The sequence below is a fragment of the Amblyomma americanum genome, chromosome 1 (assembly GCF_052857255.1).
Source record: "Amblyomma americanum isolate KBUSLIRL-KWMA chromosome 1, ASM5285725v1, whole genome shotgun sequence".
Classification (NCBI taxonomy): Eukaryota; Metazoa; Arthropoda; class Arachnida; order Ixodida; family Ixodidae; genus Amblyomma; species Amblyomma americanum.
In genome coordinates, this window is record NC_135497.1 from 42,115,911 (window position 1) to 42,134,936 (window position 19,026).

Consider the following 19,026-nt stretch of genomic DNA (forward strand, 5'->3'; position numbering starts at 1 on the left):
ACAGAAAAACACGCTGAATGGTTTGTCCGATTGTTTGGTAATGCAGCATGCAAAGGTGCCGCACACATGGTGCACCTTTGTCAGTTTGCCAGCCCTTGAAGCAGGTGGGACAAAAAGGGTCCCACTGTCCTAAAGAGGACAGAAATTAAAAAGCAACCGATGGTCAATGTTGAACGGGCAAAGTGACAAGCAACGTACCCGCTTCTGCAGCTGCTGCTGAAGCTGCTGCTGCCCCAATGTCCTCCTCGCATGGTGACGCCATCGGGGAATTCCACGTTGACACGGACAAGGAAGTAGACTCCAAGGAGGTAGACTCCAAGGAGGTAGACTCCAAAGGAGGTAGACTCCAATCGTCTTCCAGCACCGGCAGGAAATCACTCAGCCCTATCGATGAGGGGAAAAAAAGAAAAGTAAGCCTCCATACTTCAGGCCCTGTGTATCTGATTCTTTACACCTGCGTCCACAAACAAATGCAGAAAAAAAAATATCATTTTAAGAGCTCGAAGTTTTCTAAACGTTTTTAAAACCCGGACGCTCTCAGCGGCTTAACTTTTGTCATCAAGGCAACTGGCAAGTGAACGCCGCAGCTGAGAGGGCTTCACCATCCATCAAACAGTTCAAATGATAGAGCAATATATAAAAAATTACTGAAATGATCAGGTCGTTGCCAGAAGTCAGAGCAAAGGTGGAATGTATTAAACCTCAATGCAACCAAGCATGTATTCTAGTTTTCGTAACTCCGGATTCATAGAACACCATGTATTTTAAGCGTCAATATAAATGATGGTATAAAATCTTGTACCTTACTTGAAACTAACCAGACGAAAATTTGTCTGCGGCCTCAAGTGGCTCAGCAGAGCGTAAACGTGAAAATCGGCGCCGGCCAGCTAGAGACTGTGGAGCACGAAGGCAGATTGAAGTGTGGCGATATACTGGCGAGCACACCACCTGCCGCACCATCTGGGGTAGTACGAGCAAAGCTGTGACGTCGTCCTCTGTGTTTCTTCTGTCCCTGTGCTCTAAACGCGCTGTCAACAAGAATGGAGCAAAGCTAGCATGAGCATCAATACAGCCAGTAAGGGCAGCCTGAAGCTCTCGTTATCTAGGCCATAACTTGCACAGGTTTTGGCCAAAATCTTGCCCAAAATTAGTGTTCCATGATTATCACATTTAAAGACTCCCAAAGCTCGATAAAAGGACTGAAAGGGTCGGAGCCATCGGCGCACCCATCAGCTGTGAAGCCTGGCTCTCACTTCACATCCAACAACCTTGCTTCCCACTCTTACAACGTGTGCAAACACGCAATGACACACACTCTCACTTACGGTGGAAAAGCTAGGCACAGGGCAGGCTTAATTATATTTCATTGCTTGTTCATTGAAAGATACGAGATACCATGGCAGCAGGGGCTATGAGGACACTGCTTGATCACGTCTACAGTATCGTTACGGCCACGTGTACTATCGAGGGAATCTACTCTCACAGATAGCCCAGTGTCAAGGGATCACGAGAACGCCTCCACACCGAGAGGCTGCCGACGCATGGTCCGTTTTAGATGCAAGTCGCCGATCGCCACCGCAGGGGACCCAGAGCCGATGTTGACGAATGCTGCTCTTCCTTCGCTGGATATAAACCCCAGCGCAAGGCCGAAGACGACATTTTGGCGGCAGCAGTGCCGTGGGCGGAACACTGCTTGATCACGTCTACTGTACCGTTACAGGTTGACGACACATTCTTTCTCGTTAACCCGCTGTAAATTCCACGCTGCTACTGTTGCCCCTGCTGCTGCCAAGTGCCTTACCATGTCTCCCACTGTTGAGTGTAGTGAATGTGAACTGCTCATAGCCGATCCCAATGTAAGTGTCTCTTGTAGTATGTGTGAATCTGAGTACCATAAGGGTAAATGTTCTGCCGTATCCGAATCAACTCTGAAATCGAAAGGCGAATCATATAGAAAAAATTGTAAGTGTTGAAAGTGCAAAGGGGGTGAAATCTCGTTCCCAACAACTTGATTAGCCTGAAAATGAGTCTAACCTTCAAAATGTGTGGGCGATGCTTCTAGCAATGAATGAGAAGCTCGATGCTCTGATGCCACTCAAAGAAAATGTTCACAGAATTAAGCTGCCTGTTCAATACATGTCGGATCAAATGACAAAGTTGCTGAACCGAACCGAGAAAAATGAACTGGACATTGAGGAACTCAGGGCCAAGGCAGAAAAACTTAAACCCGCTGAGAGTAAAACTGAGTCAATCATGCGTGAAATTGACAACCTTGTGTGGCGCAGCTGCGAAGCAAATCTGGAGATTCATGGAGTACCACGTACAAGAAGAAAACGAAAATCTTTTGGATAAGCTGAGCGCTTTTGCTGACAAAAGTAGCTGACCACTGCTTACCGATGTTGACGTGACGGCAATTCACCACTTGCCAGCCAGCCCAGATAGAATACCTGGCATTATCTGTCGCTTCACGAAAGTACACGTGCTCGAAAATCTGACTAAGCATAGCCGCTCTCTACTTGCAGTAGTGAAAGAATGGGCAAAAACTAAGGGCTACAAGAATGTCTGGCATTCTAATGACAAAAAATCCTTAGTCGCAAAATCGACGGCGCGCCGGCGATTGTTGTGCCTCAGGTCAGCAAGCTTGACGAGCTTTCTTAGGTGTGCAAACGGCAGCTTTGCTTCTCTTGTTTTACGTGCTTCCTGATAGCTAACATTACCAATGCATCATTCATAAGACCAAGCCAGTATGTAAGCTATCAAGGTGCAGAGTTCCGAAAACCGTTTAAGTGTATACATCTTAATGCCCAATCCGTTAGAAATAAGGACGCAAATTTAAATGCCTTCTTCGATAACACTGGTACGTCATTTGACATCATCATGATCACAGAAACATGGTGTACGAGCGAATTTGATGTTGTCCGCCTTCCAGAGTATCAGACATTCTATCTAAACCGTGATACTGGACGTGGTGGTGGTGTTTGCATGTTGGTCCGGAAAGACCTGCCGCCTGACCTACTACCGCTGTTTACAGAGTGTGCTCTTGACCACGAAGCGTTGTCCGGCCTCCACAGTCAAAAGTTGAAACGTTTTTTTAATTTCTAGGAATGTTTGTTTTCCTTTGCTTGTGATGAATGTCTGACACTTGTACTTGGAGGAGATCTAAATAATAATATGTTAAGTATGGACGCGACTAAGACAAATCTAGAATTGTTAATGAATTCAAATAGTTTTTCTAATTAATCCAACTACCAACGCGTATTACACCTAGATCAACATCATTTCTTGACCTGTTTGTCACAAACATTGACCGTAATATGGCTAAATGCGGTGTCATTGTACATGACGTAAGTGACCACATGGCTGTATTCTTTTGCTTTAGAAAGCAATATGTGAAGCTCAACAACATAACATACCTTTTCCAAGCAATAGCTGACAATAACTTATCTATGTTTACACATAAAATTGAAAACACCGGTTTTAAATCCATCTTTTCACTGAGCGACCCAAACAGAGCTTATGGCGAGTTCCTGCACATTTTAAAGCCATTATACAAAGCTAGTTTCCCTATTAAAACTGCGAAGCGGAATCGCTTTTTTCGCAAGCTGTGGCTAACCCCCGAACTTAATACGAAGATACGCTTCAAAAATAGGCTCTATCATAATTTTATTAAAACAAGAAAAGCCAGTGACTTCAATACAATTAAGACATACTGGAACCGCCTTAACAAAGAACTCAAAAAGGCAAGAAATGAATATTATGCTACTGCATTTGCTTCAACTTATGGCAGCTCAGATCTCGTGTGGAAATAAATGAATAATTTATTAGCGTGGAACATTAATAAAATGCCATTTCTTCAATTAAAATAAACGATATTGAAATTTCTGAGCAGGATTTAGCAGAAACATTTCATAAACACTTTGTTAGTGTCCCTAGCGCTGTTCTTGTTGAAAACGACCAAAGGGATGTGAATAGAGTTCCAAATTTTATATTTCTTAAACCTGTTGATGAAGCTGAAGTATTTACACTTTTCCATGCAATAAACTGCTCTACGGCTTGTGACGTCAACGGGATGCAAATGAAGCCTATCCGGTTCATTTTTGGCCTTATTTTGTTTTGTGGTACGCATATTATGAATGTATGTATTTCAAATGCTGTATTTCCTAGAGGTATGCAGCGTGCACGTGTTTCTGTCCTCAACAAAAAAGGTGAGAGAAATGAAATGAACAACTACAGGCCAATATCAATACTTCCTATATTTTCTAAATTACTTGCAAAAATTATCTATCAGCAATTTATTTCTTTTGAGTCTGATAACCATATATTTACGAGCTCTCAATATGGTTTTAGAAAATCCTTATCCACAGAATGTGCTTTACTAGGCCAAAAAGAACACATTTTGAAGGAGCTGGAACAAAATGGGATAGTAATTGGAATCTTTATTGATTACACAAGAAGTTTTGATCTCATTAATCCCAAAGTGCTACTCTGTAAGTTAGAACTATGCGGCTTTTGTGAACACGCAGTCTAATAAAATCATATTAAGAATTTCGCAAACATGCAGTTACATTACAAGTTTCACATCTGAAATGCAGCCCGTCTGCACTGGCTTTCCCCAAGGAAGTATACTTGGTCCTTTTCTTTACGCACATTAATGACATTGTTTGTGCTGTGCAGCTCATAAAATTCGTTGTTTATGTGGATGACACCAGTGTTTTCATATCTGGGGACAACATGAGTTGGTAGATATCTATAGATGAGTTGAAAGATAAAGCAAACCGTGTTTTAGAGCAACTAGATCAATAAGCGCTGAGAGATGCGTTAAAAATTAATATCACAAAGACGAAAGTTGTAATTTTCTGCTCTAAAAACAAACTAGTCCATTTGAGCAAAACTATATCTTTAAGGTCCTGTCCTTTAGAAGCAGTAGCAATGTTCGAAACATTAGGTGCTATATTTAATAGAAACGTGTTTTGGGACGCCCACATAATACACATAACCACAAAATTCTCTCAAATTCTTGGTTTTCTCTACCGTAATCATCACGTACTGCCAAAGTTTGCGATGCTCCTAATTTATCACTACCTTTTTAATTCTCGCCTTAATTATTGCGGCTTTGTCTGGTGTGCTACAACTCAGAAAAACCTGCAAAAGATACACGCATGGCATAAAAGTTTTCTGCGCCTCCTTGAAAACGTTCCGTGGTCTTATTACACCGCCGAACTTTACCCGAAGTATAAAATAATTCCTATACCAAATATGTTTCCTTATCATCTGTGTCGAGCCTTCAAACAAGAATTATCTAATCACACGTTTCCTTCAAACACTAGCAGAATTAGACAATCACACTCCTGCGTATGACACAAGAAGCAGGAACCAATTGAAAATAAAAACATATCAAACTAGCTACAGTCTACATACGATACAAAACAGGCTGCCATGAATACTGAACGAACTTCTAGAACAGAACATAAATTTGCGGGATATCTCACACAAACATCTAGAGAACTATTCCTTTCTCACACATAACTTTTCTTGCTTTTCTTCATATTTTTGTTCTTCTTGAAACATATATTTTGTGACAGTGCTATTGGTTTTGCATGTTTACTCACCTCTCTGCAATATGAAAATAGTGTTCATGGTTGAGTGTGCTAATGTTTTATTCTTGTTGACAGCGCGTTAAAGCACAGTGTTTTTTTATTTCTTCTGATCGTGCAGTTTTTCACTTTGAAGTGCTATTTCGTGATTGCTTGCGTTGCCTTTTCTTTCATTGTAATGAGTTCTCATATCGACCTTCATTGCTGTTGCCAAAATGTAGGGGGACCAGGGCTCCGCCAAGCTGTCAATCGTCAATGGGCAGCTTTTACTCGGGCTTCCTGTCATCATGTATCGCATGATGGTCGAATAAAGTATTATTATTATTATTATTATTATTATTATTATTATTATTATTATTATTATTATTATTATTATTATTATTATTATTATTATTATTATTATTATTATTACACTTGCTGACATGTAGAAGAAGGGGTACAGCCAGCGTGGCCCACCGCTAAGATGGCTACCGCCGTCAACCGCCTGCCTTCGTTTCCCTAACTCTTTCACAACAGGCCTCAGAGGCAGTGTGTTCGGGTACGAACAAGAGAATGACGATAACAGCAAACCTAAACTCAAGATGCTAATTTGCTCGAGTGGAGAGGGGAGCAAGCATGTAGTGGCATCAGCTCAATACCAGATTCTACCTTTCGAGAGAATTTGGATGATTATTTTATGCAGGTACAAATCATTCCCTCATTCCTGCTGATGTCCACAAACACACTCTTCCCAAAAAAGAGAATGCAGCTGCTAACACACAATTCTGCAAATCATCCCCTCATTCCTGCTGATGTCCACAAACACACTGTCCCCAAAAAAGAGAATGCGGCTGCTAACACACAATTCTGCAAATCATTCCCTCATTCCTGCTGATGTCCACAAACACACTGTCCCCAAAAAAGAGAATGCAGCTGCTAACACACAATTCTGCAAATCATTCCCTCATTCCTGCTGATGTCCACAAACACACTGTCCCCAAAAAAGAGAATGCAGCTGCTAACACACAATTCTGCAAATCATTCCCTCATTCCTGCTGATGTCCACAAACACACTGTCCCCAAAAAAGAGAATGCGGCTGCTAACACACGTACAATTCTGCAAAAAAAATTTAAAATCTGCGATTTTTCGCGGCATCGCCGGGAGACACGTGGAGGGCGCCTTAGGTATGGGCAATGTTTGATAAAACAGAAAGAAAACACACGCATTTGAGAGCTAACCCAAGTTCATGGTACGATAGCTGAAATCACAACCAGGAAATGAACTTGGAAAGAACATGAGTGATGGAACAGAGAAGTGATGCCCCCATGTGTAACAAAGTAGATTCCAAGGGATGAAGAACGTGGCCAGGATGGCTCAAAACAGGACTCGTTGGAGGTCAACCAGGGAGTCATTTGCCTTGCGGTATAACTGGTTCCTGCTGCTGCTGGTGATGATGATAACAAGAATACACGACAAAGCAGCAACTAACACAATGGCAGTAAGACATCCAAACTCGCTGGAGGTACTCACGGAATTGCTTTCGACGCCGAGCATTCCCTTCCGCAGATGCCCAGGAGGTGTGCATCAGGTTTCTGCCATCGCACTGCCCCTGCATGCGTCACACAGAGGAGAAAAGAAATGGACACTGCCTTTAAGAAAAATGAACTAAGTTGCATCCGCATTCTTGCACACAGAGGCATCAGAAGTGCCAATGAGCAGCAGTGCACAAAATAATCACTGGACCAAGCAGGCATGCAAACCCCTGTGCCATATGTGCCTTCTCAGCCTGTTCAATGACTCACTCACACTGCAATTCATTGTTTTGGAACATTGACATGCCTCAACGCTCATCTGCAACAGGAATGTAATAAAAGAGCTCTGAAACTAGTGACAACTAGACTAAAAGCCCTGCTACAAATGCAAACAAATCCTGGCAAGTTCAGCTTTCAACACTTCTGTTGAGAGTGCACATGCCAGCCATATGAGCATACTACTCTACAGGAGACTGTGGGCATAGGAACATGTTTATAGTGCCCATCTGGCTACAAAGCAGAATTTCATCCCACACAAAGACCACTTCACAGTGCCCACCCGAGGAACCAGCTGAGCACATTGGTGACAGCACCTAGTTTGTTTCATATCAGGGCCTGTTTTGCCGACTCAGCTTCCGTTTTGAAAAAGATATTGCCGGTAAAATAGATGTCTCGTTTGCGAGGTTTCCACATCACTTCTGCAAGATTTGGCATCACCTGAACTGCGAAGTACTCATCGACCTGTTTCGCCAAATGGCGTGGCCAACTGTGAGGCCTAAAGTGATTTTCTAGTAAAAAAAACTGTACAGATGTACTGATGCACAGCCAGACATTCTCTACATCCCAAACTTTATTTCTTAATACAAAAGTGCCCCTGCAAATTGTTTGTCAAATTTCAAAGTCAAAGTTTTTTAAGACAAAACACTTGAACGAAGCTCTAATTATTAAAAATTGTTTTAACTGGCTTCATTATGATGTATTGTGTAAAGTGGGGTTTATTTGGAGAAGCTTCGCAATGGTAGTAGAGCCAACAGCACTCAGAGATCAGCCAGTCCAGCCAGGAGCAAGCACTAGGTGATGGCCATGCGGCTCGCGCATGCATCCGTCTTCTTTTTTACAATGGCCCCCAAGCAGAAGAGGTGCCATCCTGGCGACTTAAGAGGCGGACAAGACAACGGGGTCATAGTAGGGCTTAAACCTCTGGACATGTACAGTCTCATGGCTGCGGCGCCGGAGATTGGGAGACAACGTTAGTGGCTCAACAATATAGTTCACAGCAGACCGTGTGGACTTCAATCAAATCAAATCAAAATCTTTATTCAGCATTCTTCCGCGTGTAACAAAGGAATGCTGGGACAAGAGCAAAAAAGCTGCTACAAGCAGCTTGACAAGGCCCTTGCCCCTGTTTGATTGGCAGCGTGAAGGTTTTTCAGTCATGTTAAATGCAAGTTTTTACATATATATATATATATATATATATATATATATATATATATATATGTGTGTTGCATCTCACAGATAAAAGCAATACAAATGTATTCGCGTACAACAGCATCCCACAGCATCAGTTGGGGCCGCCGGGTCGAAATGGCGCAAGATGGCAGGTGCCGAGAGGAGATGACACAAATTGTTGTAGGCGCCATCACAGGCGGTTGACCAAGCCGAAAAATCGATTTGCTTCCGAGCAGCTGAGTCAAAGCAGCAGCAATTGATGCAACGTTGCGAATGAAACGCCTAAAATAAGAGCAGAGCCCTAGGAAGCTGCAGAGTTCCTTAGTGGCGGAAGGTTTGGGAAACGCAGTCACGGCCCGAGGTTTGATGGGGTGAGGGCGTACGCAGTCTTTCAAAACAACGTGACCTAAATTTGTGAGCTCACTGGCAGCAAAAGTGCTTTTTTTAAGTTCAACTGCAGGCTGGCATTTGTGAGGCAAATCAAGACGTGCATGAGGTGACATAGATGTGTCACAAAGTCGAGCGAAAAGATTACTTATTTGTCCAGGTAGCACAGGCACGTCTTCCACTTGCGGCCACGCAAAACTGCATCCATCATTCGCTTGAAAGTAGCAGGAGCGTTACATAGGCCGAAAGGCACGACTAAACTCTCAGAGGCCGTCAGGGGTCGCAAACGCGGTTTTGGCAGGCTCTGCAGCTGGCATTGGGACCTGCCAATAGCCACAGCGCAAATCAAGTGAAGAGATCCGTGCTTTGGAGACAGTCCAGAGCGTCATCAATGCGAGGCAGAGGGTAGACGTCTTAGCGCGTGATCTTATTAGTGCGGCAGTAATCGACACAAAATCGAACGGACCCATCCTTCTTCACAAGGACAACCGGGGATGCCCATGACCTGAGAACGCCGAAACCAAAACTGGGTTTCTCCCAAAGTATGACGTCAAGACAGAAGCTTGTCGTCATTCATACTGACACAGATCCTCCCGACGCGTTGACTGACTAAACTGGAGACTGTAAGCGACAGACCACTATTCGTGTGAAATAACCAAAAACAAAGGTCTCATTTTTTTTCTTCTTGACCAAACTACGAGCAAATATCGAGGGGCAGGCAGCTGGTGACATCACACGTCCAAGGTCTAAAACAGAAATCGTCTCGATTGGGGCGACAAAATTGGAAAATTTTAATTATTCATGATGAAACAAACCGGCGCTCGGCGGCGAAGCACGGCGCAAGGAACTACCGTGGAAATTTCGGCATTCGTGGTGGTTGGAAAGACGCCTCCGCCGCCCATTAACAGCGAAATATGAACATACAGGAATCTTTCTGTGATTTTGGAATGTGCAGACGCGTAATTTATAAGAATCAACAGCTACAGCCCAAGGAAATATTAGTTTGCCAGAGTGGATGGTTAAGCTCGACGGTGCAACATTTCACTTGGAGCGCATTTAACCCGTGAATAAAAAAGACGATACACTCCCTGCGGTGGCTCAGTGGTTACGGCGCTCGGCTGCTGACCTGGTGTTCCCAGGTTTCTAAACGACCGCGGCGGATGCGTTTCGATGGAGGCGAAACGCTAAGGTGCCCGTGTGCTGTTCGATGTCAGTGCACGTTAAAGATCCCGAGGTGGTCGAAATTATTGCGCAGCCCTCCATTACGGCACTACTTCCTTTCTTCTTTCACTCCCCCCTCTGCCCCTTCCCTTACGGCGCGGTACGGGTGTCCGCCGATATGTGAGACAGGTACTCTGCCATTTCCTCCCTCCCTCCCCCCCCCAAAAAAATAGTCGGATTAGCCCAATAATAATAATAATAGTAATAATAATAATAATAATAATAATAATAATAATAATAATAATAATAATAATAATTTGTTTTCGGGGAAAGAAAATGGCGCAGCATCTGTCTCATATATCATTGGACACCTGAACCACGCCATAAAGGAAGGAATAAAGGAGGGAGTGAAGGAAGAAAGGAAGAAAGAGGTGCCATAGTGGAGGGCTCAGGAATAATTTCGACCACCTGGAGAACATTAACTTGTACTGGCATCGCACAGCACACGGGCGCCTTAGCGTTTTGAGTCCATAAAAAGGCAGCCGCCGCGGTCGGGTTCGATCCCGGGAACTCCGGATCAGTAGCCGAGCGCGCTAACCACTGAGCCACCGCGGTGGGTTGGATTAGCCGAGCTAATCCAAAATATGCAAAGCGAAAGCGAGGTGGAGCTCTCCAGAGACGTACAGAGCCGGTTGAGCGCCTTTAGTTCCGTGAAAATGAGCGGTGTTTGCAAATTTGTCAACGCCAATGAACTCTATGAACGCCGTCGGCTCACTTGTTTTGTTTGGTTTTTGAGGAAAGGAAATGGCACAGTAACCGTCTCACATATCTCGGTGGACAACCGAACTGCGCCGTGAATGAAGGGATAAAGGAGGGAGAGAAAGAGGAAAGAGAAAACAAAACAGAAAGTTGGCTTTTGAGGAAAGGCGCGGGGCGCGCAGCGGCGGAACACCTGTGGCTCGATGCTACTAGCGGCCCATGCGCAGTAGTGAGTAGGGAGCCAGAGAGAGAAATGCGCCGTGTGTCGTCACTGCTCTTCGTGCATGCGCAGTACGGCTCTCCAGGAATGACGCGAAACTGCTCAACCTGCGGCCATTAAATATTTCGCTTTAAAAACATTATTTCGCACGCTGCCAACACAACACTCGGCCGCGGCGTGTAAGTACTGAACCGAAAGCCTAAACCTGACGACGCATCAATTTCCTGAGCCACCCTTTATCCAGGCGACGACTGAAGCCCTGAACCTCACAGAAGAAACTGAAGATTAAAAATTGGTTTTCGGGGAAAGGAAATGGCGCTGTATCTTTCTCACATATTGGCGGACACATGAAACACCGTAAGGGAAGGCGAAAAGGAGGGAGAGAAAGAAGAAAGGAAGAAAGAGGTGCCGCAGTGGAGGGCTCCGGAATAATTTCGACCACCTGGGAATCTTTAATGTACACTGACATCGCATAGCACACAGGTGCCTTAGCGCTTCGCCTCCATCGAAACGCAGCCGCCGCGGTCGGGTTTGAACCACTCATTTAAATACGGTCGTTATGTCACAGACTTCGCTTTTACATTTCACACACTCGCCTTGTCCTCCTAATTGTTGTCCAAGGAACCCGTAGCGGTTTCGAAACGTTGTTCTTGATCTAGACTTTGTCAGCGGCTAAATCTTACGTTTCACTTCCAGAGCACCCTATACGTCATGCACTGCCACGACGCTTGCTACCCACAGCACTTTTAAGTAGCAGAAACTAAGCCCTGCATAGTCGGCTGCAACTCCAGAACGAAGCGACGGATGCCCCACAAAGGACGTCTTGCAGCCAACGGCGTCGGCCGATTCTCCGGACACCGGTGTCAATCTGATTAAACGGTGGTTCATCTCCTTTCATCTGCCACTCCCTGAGATGTCACACAGGTCGGACAGGATTGACTAACCATGACGTCATGAAAACCAGTCGACGCCATTGGCTGGAAAGCCTCTTTCGAAAGGCACATGCCGCTTAATTCGTTCTTGAGTTGTATTATAGTGGGGTTGGGTTCTCGTACTGCCCGTGTAAGTCGATGCTTTGGAGAGGTGAGATTTCCCCTTGCCTTGAAGCTAACAGTTTAACCTCTTTGTAACGAAGTGGTTTATAGCGAAAAAACTGACATACGAAGAAATTGTTATTGCACGTGTAAGCTCGGCCAACAGGGGCTATAACGAAGCTACAGCTATAACGAAGTAATCGCCGAAACCTTCAACTTCGTTGTAAAGAGGTTCAACTGTATATGGACCGCTGGCTTAACGAGCTGCCCAGCATGGTTTATAACGAAATAATAGATATAACGAAGGAATTACGATTCCCCTCGGAAGCTCGGTCAACACTACATATAACGAAGTAACAGCCGGTAGCGAACTTTCTACTTTGTTGTAACGAGGTTAGACGAGCTACATGGCATGGCTCAAGGTGAAGCCTTTTCGGAAAACAGTACGCACCTTCACCGTGACATCGTCGCCGGGAGTGGCCTGGTCGCCAGCTTCGGGGGTTGACTCTGTCACCTCACCGGGCGGCGTGCACGGCAGCGACTGTGGTAGGGCAGCTGCTGCCGGCTGACTGCCACTCACGGCGGCTGCGGCGGATTCAGGCCAGGGGCTGCTGGCAGCTACTTTGGCGGAAGCCGCGGCGGCCCCGTAGCTGGGCCGGGAGCCGCTGGGCTGAGCGCTGGACTTAGCGCTGGACCGAGCTCTGGGCGCCGCGGCAGTGGTCGGGCCGCCGTTGACGGCGCGCGGCTGCGGGTTGGCCGCGACGCCCTGCTGCAGTGCTTGCGCGAAAGAAAGCCGCGATGGACCGGCTGGCGACGGAGCAGGAGCGGTGGCTTGGTTGCCACCGCTGGCTGAAGGCACCGCTGCGAGCCGAAAATGCCCATTTAACGTCGGCTTGACATATCAGCTGCGTTTGCAATCATAGCGATCGTTACGACACGCATATATACAACGCGGAAAGAAGACTGGACAGCCTTCGCCGGAGCTCCGTTGGTAGAGCACCGGACGCGAAATTCAGAGGTCGTGGGTTTCGGATCTCACCGGCGGCATATGGTTATTTTTCTTCTGCTTTATAATCGATTATCTTTAAAAAGTTTCGTTTTTTATGGGGGCTTAACGTCGCAAAGAGACTCTTGAAAAAGTTATTGCCCTATTAAGCCTTCACTGACGAACACCACTAATTATTTAAAAAAAACATCCTCTATGCTTCTTGGTTCGGTCATTGTTGGCTTCCGTCATGTATGTCATAACGAGCACCTCTTGTCCCTTCCCTTGTCTGCTCAACGGGAAAAGACAGCTGGTATAGAGTATTTAGTCGAGGGTTTGACGGAATGCCAATTGGTCAGGTCAACACACATGTCAGCAGAATCAATCTTCGGTTTCCTGACCATGTGAAAGTGGTCAGCTGACTGCAATTAACATATTTGACATGGTCAGTGACCGAAAATTCAGTAGACTGTGGTCGAGAGCATACGTCGCAACAGCCGTCCCAACACAGACAGCTGTGCAAGCCGATAGTGGCCTGCTCCACGAATAAACACGCAGCGCCCCCAAACAATGTCGTATACCCTTTACACTGAAGTACTGAGTGCGAGGTCCAAGCAGTCGTGCAGGGTCCTAATTTTCACACAAACGTGATCAGCCCTCCCCCCACAGCAACGAAGAAGAAACAAGCGACAAGCCCCGCCGCATTCAATAAATTTGCGACACACGCGCAAGTTTTCCCTCTAGTTCACTATTTGAGAAGAAAAAAGTTATGTGGATTAGCTCAGCTAATCCAGGATATACAAAGCAAAAGATGTCTGCGTTCACTGTGTTCATTGGCGTTGGCGTTCACAATGTTCTAGATGGCGATGGACTTAGCAAAAGAAGGGCGCGAAACTGGCTCCCTGGATATGTGGACGCCTCATTCGCACTTTGATACATGCGCGGTGGTGAGAGAGATGTGGCCTGAATTCATTAGCGCTGACAGCGTTGTGGCTGACATGCGGCACTGGAGCTGTAGCTAGGCCGCAGCGTTCATTTGGTGATCAATCTCTCGCGATCAACCATTAACTGCATGCCACCTCCCAGGGTGGCAGGGAGGGCGCTCTGCTTATAGAGTGTGCGGAACTCAAAGCAGGCTTTTTCAGTTGGACACGAACGCCACGTACATGAACGCGAGATTGAGGTCTCCACTGACCCGTGGAGCCGATTGTGCGCCTTTCCTTTGTGAAAATGAACGGCCTTTGCAAAGTTGTCAACGCCAATGAACTCTATGGACGCCGTCGGCTCACTTTTTTGGTTTTGAGGAAAGGAAATGGCACAGTAACCGTCTCACATATCTCGGTGGACGCCCGAACCGCGCCGTAAGGGAAGGGATAAAGGAGGGAGGGAAAGAAGAGAAAACTGATAATTGAAAGGAGGATTCTGAGGAAAGACGCGGCGCTGCGCAGCGGCGGCACTCCTGTGGCTCGGCGCTACTAGTGGCGCATGCGCAGTAGCTACTAGAGAAACGTGACTGCGGCAAAAGGTCACGCGACGGAGTCGGCGGCGGCCACCTGCGCCGTGCGTGACGTCACTCGTGCTCCGACATACCCCGGCTCGCGCGAAGCACGGTGTTGACTAGCGTAGTGAAGCTTTTCGTTTCAAAACAAATTTCAAATTAACTTGGCTAACCCTGGAATTCAACGAAAAGCAAGGACGCTTGCTAAGCGTCTCAGGCTCGTCCATGTCAGCGCCTGCATGGACAGCCGTATATGCCCACATGACGTGGCATAGACGTAGTATCACATGGTCTTACACTCCCATCGAATGTGTTTAAGGTCAAAGGTGAACCGAAATTTCACAAAATGACAAAGATCAACGATCAGAGGTCAACTAAAGGTCATGGGTCAAGGTCAGGGGTCAAGAGTTCGGCGCCATAACTGTACCACGTACGGTCATACACGGCTAACGTGGTTGGGCTGAAGGTCGTTCAACGTTGTTCTCTGGCCAATGCGACGACTGCTTTACCAAACGTGGTGAAGCTTTTCGCTTCGTGTTCAACTGCAGTAACTTCTTTAGTTTCATTCCTTTTAGAGCGCAGCTCGCCGACATCTGCGTTCCGCGTCGTAGTCGGTGTAACATGCTACCTGACAGGTGACGTGTTATGGAGTGTGACAGGTGACGTGTTGGCAGGTAGTAACAGAGTTAAGCGCCACCTTCCACGGCGAGAGGAACGGACAGCCGGAAGGCGGCTGTAACAGGACGATTCTCGAGGGTGGCCAAGCGGTAGCAGGCGGCTTGCGAAGATCTGCACTCAAATTCCGAATTACCGTCTGTCGTAATCGGCCTTCAATTTTTTTTTTTCATTTATATATCGGGCGTAACGAATGCACCTTTCTTACCGCGGAGAACACTTGCTGTCACGGAGAATGTCAGCACGTGCTGGTTGTGGGAAACGTTTCCCAAATTCCTTTCCTTTCCTCAAAATTGATGGAGTCCAGAACATCGTCAACGCCAACGCCAATGATCACAATGAACGCGACGGTGGCGGCTGAGTGACGTCATAACTGTCACGTGGTTTCTCCTCGGTTCAAGGTCAAACTCGCGTACACGGCAAAGAAGCTACGGAGGGTAGTAGTAAAGCCTTCGCTTCACGGGAAGGGGACGATGAGAAAGAGCTGCCTGGCCCTGCTGAGCTGCGATTTAGGGGCTCTCGAACACGTGGCGAGGGCTCCTTGTCACCGAAGGTGCGTGTTGCTAAACCGTCGTCGTCGCTTCAGATGACGCGGTTGTCGCAACGCGCGTCCTTTCTTCCAATCTTTCCTCTCATATCTCTTTTAACTCTCCTGCTGTCTGCCCGTGGCAGCGATTATCTGCACGTGGCAGCGATTGTGGATTAGCTTGAGCCATTAGGCGGGCCCGTGAACTTTTCATTCTTCCCTCAGACGCAACATCAACAACAACAACAAAACCCTGCCACTCATCGTTCCACACAGCTGGACGCCAAGCTATTAAGCCGGCTTGATTTCACCCGGCAGCCTCATAGAGTGCACAGTCTTACATTGAAACAAAAGACACGCAGTCGCGATAAATAGCGACCACAATCCGGGGAAACAGAGACATTTGCTGAAAACTGAAAATTGGTTTTTGAGTTCCTGGGTTCGAACCCGACCGTGGCGGCTGTGTTTTTATGGAGGCAAAACGCTAAGGCGCCCGTGCGCTGTGCGATGTCAGTGCACGTTAAAGATACCCAGGTGGTCAAAATTATTCCGGAGCCCTCCAATACGGTAGCTCTTCCTTTCTTTTTCCACTCCCTCTTTTATTCCTTCCCTTACGGCACAATTCAGGTGTCCAACAATATATGAGACAAATACTGCGCCATTTCCTTTCCCCAAAAAACAATTGTTACATCTGGGTGGACACCTGAACCACGCCATAAGGGAAGGAATAAAGGAGGGGGTGAAAGAAGAAAGGAAGAAATAGGTGCCGTAGTGGAGGTCTCCGAAATAATTCTGACCACATAGGGATCTTCAACCTGCACTGACATCGCACAGCACACGGGCGCCTTTGCGTTTCGCCTCCACCGAAACGCGGCCGCCCCGATCGGGTTCGAACCCGGGTACTCCGGATCAGTAGCCGAGCGCCCTAATCACAGAGCAACCGTGGCGGGTAATGCGGATAGCTCAAGCCAAAAATGCGGCGGTAACAGTGTAAGGACGCTGAAACACGATGCCCGAAAGACGCGGGTTCGATCCCGGCCGCGGCGGTCGAATTTTGATGGAGGCGAAATTCAAGAGACCCATGTTCTGTGCGATGTCAGCGCACGTTAAATAACCCCCAGGTGGTCGAAAATTCCGGAGCCGTTCAATACGGCGTCCCTCATAGCCCAAGTCGCTTTGGGACTTTAAACCCAAATAAACCGTAAAGGAATCGTAAATGCGCTGAGGGGACTGGGGTGCAGAGGGGTGCTGTGCACCAAGAAGAACGGGCTAAAACGAGACAGCAGTGCTCGGAAACGTGCCGTGAATCAAGGCACTGACCAAGTTGCGTTTTTATGGAGGAAAAACGCTAAGGCGCCCGTGTGCTGTGCTATGTCAGTGCACGTTAAAGATCCCCAGGTGGTCGAAATTATTCCGGAGCCCTCCACTACGGCACCTCCTTCTTCCTTTCTTCTCTCACTCCCTACCTTATCCCTTCCCTAACGGCGCGGTTCAGGTGTCCAACGATATATGAGACAGATACTGCGCCATTTCCTTTCCCCAAAAAACCAATTATTATTATTATTAAGCGGAAGAGCGTTCCACAGCACCCGCCCCGTGTCAGGTCAGCAGCATGGCCGGCCGGACCACACAGGCGCACGGGAGACGCGTGCAGAAGCGCGTGCTCGAGGAGCGGCGAGACGCACAGCGCGGATGCGCAGGGCGAAAGTTTGGCAAGGCATTCACGGCAGGAATGTGCCGCCGCTCACAAATGCGCGGATCGTCTGGACCCCCTTTTAATGGTCCTCTCAGAAAAAAAAAGAACATGACGTGAAGCGAAGCGATCCTTTGTATTGCATTATTCGTTTCGGTTAGGTATTTCACGTAACCTGTTAGCGCTGACGTTCACAGCATCCCTGGAATTCAGTAATTGTGTCCATTTCGCATACATTCAGTCGTATAGCAATACTACCGCTAGATCATATATTCCCGATTCTGCAGCATCAATGCAAAACGCTGGTGGTACTAACAAAAGAGACACGAATATTAATGATATCGAAAGAGTGCATTGTCCAGAAGCTTGCGCAAGCTGAAAGCTTCGCCATTTCACCAAGCGTGCGCGCTTTGTACAAACAAGGCAAGGCTTTTTAGAGCCCAAAGCAGAGCGCCCATTACCAGCGTTGCATATGGCGACACTACGAAGCACGAGGACTGGAGACGCGCAAAGGGTCGCGCGAGCCCAAAGCTCGAGCGACGTACGAAGTCCAAAGGCCACTTTACATACAAGCGAAAACACTAGCGATTACTGCCGCCGCGGCGCACAAAGCCGTTTCGAGCCGTGGCGGCGGGTCAAGCCGCCAAAGTGAAGAGGTTCCAAAAAATTGCAAATTTTTCGCTGCAACGCGCCGCTCGATGGCTATATTCCCTCAGTCGCTTGCACGTGAACCAACCTTAACGCTATTTAAAGGCTGTCGAGGTCGCTTCGGCTCAACCAAACCAGGTTTTTTTTTTCTTTCAAGTCACGGTCACTCACGCTCACATAAAAACGACGGTGCATAATAGAGAAGCAAACCGGCTACCCAAGCTCATGTATTTATTGCAGCCTTCTCGCAAAAATATAATGCTTTAGAACACAATAATCATAGCCTACTAGGTTAGGCCTAAAGCAGCCACCAAGTGATGTCAGACGAACAAAGAGAGCGCCCAAACTGGTCTGGGCGAAGGCCACACAACAGAAAGGAAATTCGCTACGCACCTGGACGCCTCCCAGCTGAGTCGCCTTTGTTCTTGTATTTTTTGTGCATTTTTCACACCCAGCTGGCACTCACAACAGAGTACACTGCACGCCGAGCCAGCGGAGAATGGGAGAATGGCTGCGCTGTTGCTCTTTTATAGCGACCTTATCCGCTCTACGATTGGCTCATATGCGACGCGTGTTCCGTCGTGATTGGCTGCGCTTGGATACGTCATGCGCGTGCCGGCGCTTCAAAGTGCCTACAAGAACGCATAAAAAAACGATATCCGCAAATGATATTAGATATTATGGTCATTTGTGGACATCGTCTGAATATCAGTGGTTGTCTGGGTGCATGGCGCACAATGGATGGAAGCCGGAGACGTCGCGGTAACCTGCCTGGGGAGTCATTGGCCCGCAGGGGGCACACCCCTCGTATCTAATGTTCTTAGAACCTTGCGAAGTGCGCGTCTGTTACAATCTTCCTGCAGAGCATTGCGAGAGATGTTT

General features: G+C 47.1%; 1 protein-coding gene across 1 annotated transcript in view; it reads right to left on the reverse strand.

The window, feature by feature from the left end:
- The window catches only part of LOC144132312 (uncharacterized), a 41,380-nt gene extending 22,736 nt beyond the window's left edge, over positions 1 to 18,644 (reverse strand). Inside the window, exons 1-4 of the mRNA XM_077664634.1 lie at positions 18,538 to 18,644; positions 12,571 to 12,980; positions 7,105 to 7,183; positions 199 to 384 (exon numbers count right to left, since the gene is read on the reverse strand). Coding sequence (XP_077520760.1) covers positions 199 to 384; positions 7,105 to 7,183; positions 12,571 to 12,980; positions 18,538 to 18,586 — 724 coding nt within the window. The 5' untranslated portion in view covers positions 18,587 to 18,644. The remainder of the gene's footprint in view (positions 1 to 198; positions 385 to 7,104; positions 7,184 to 12,570; positions 12,981 to 18,537) is intronic.
- Positions 18,645 to 19,026: the final 382 nt, after the last annotated feature.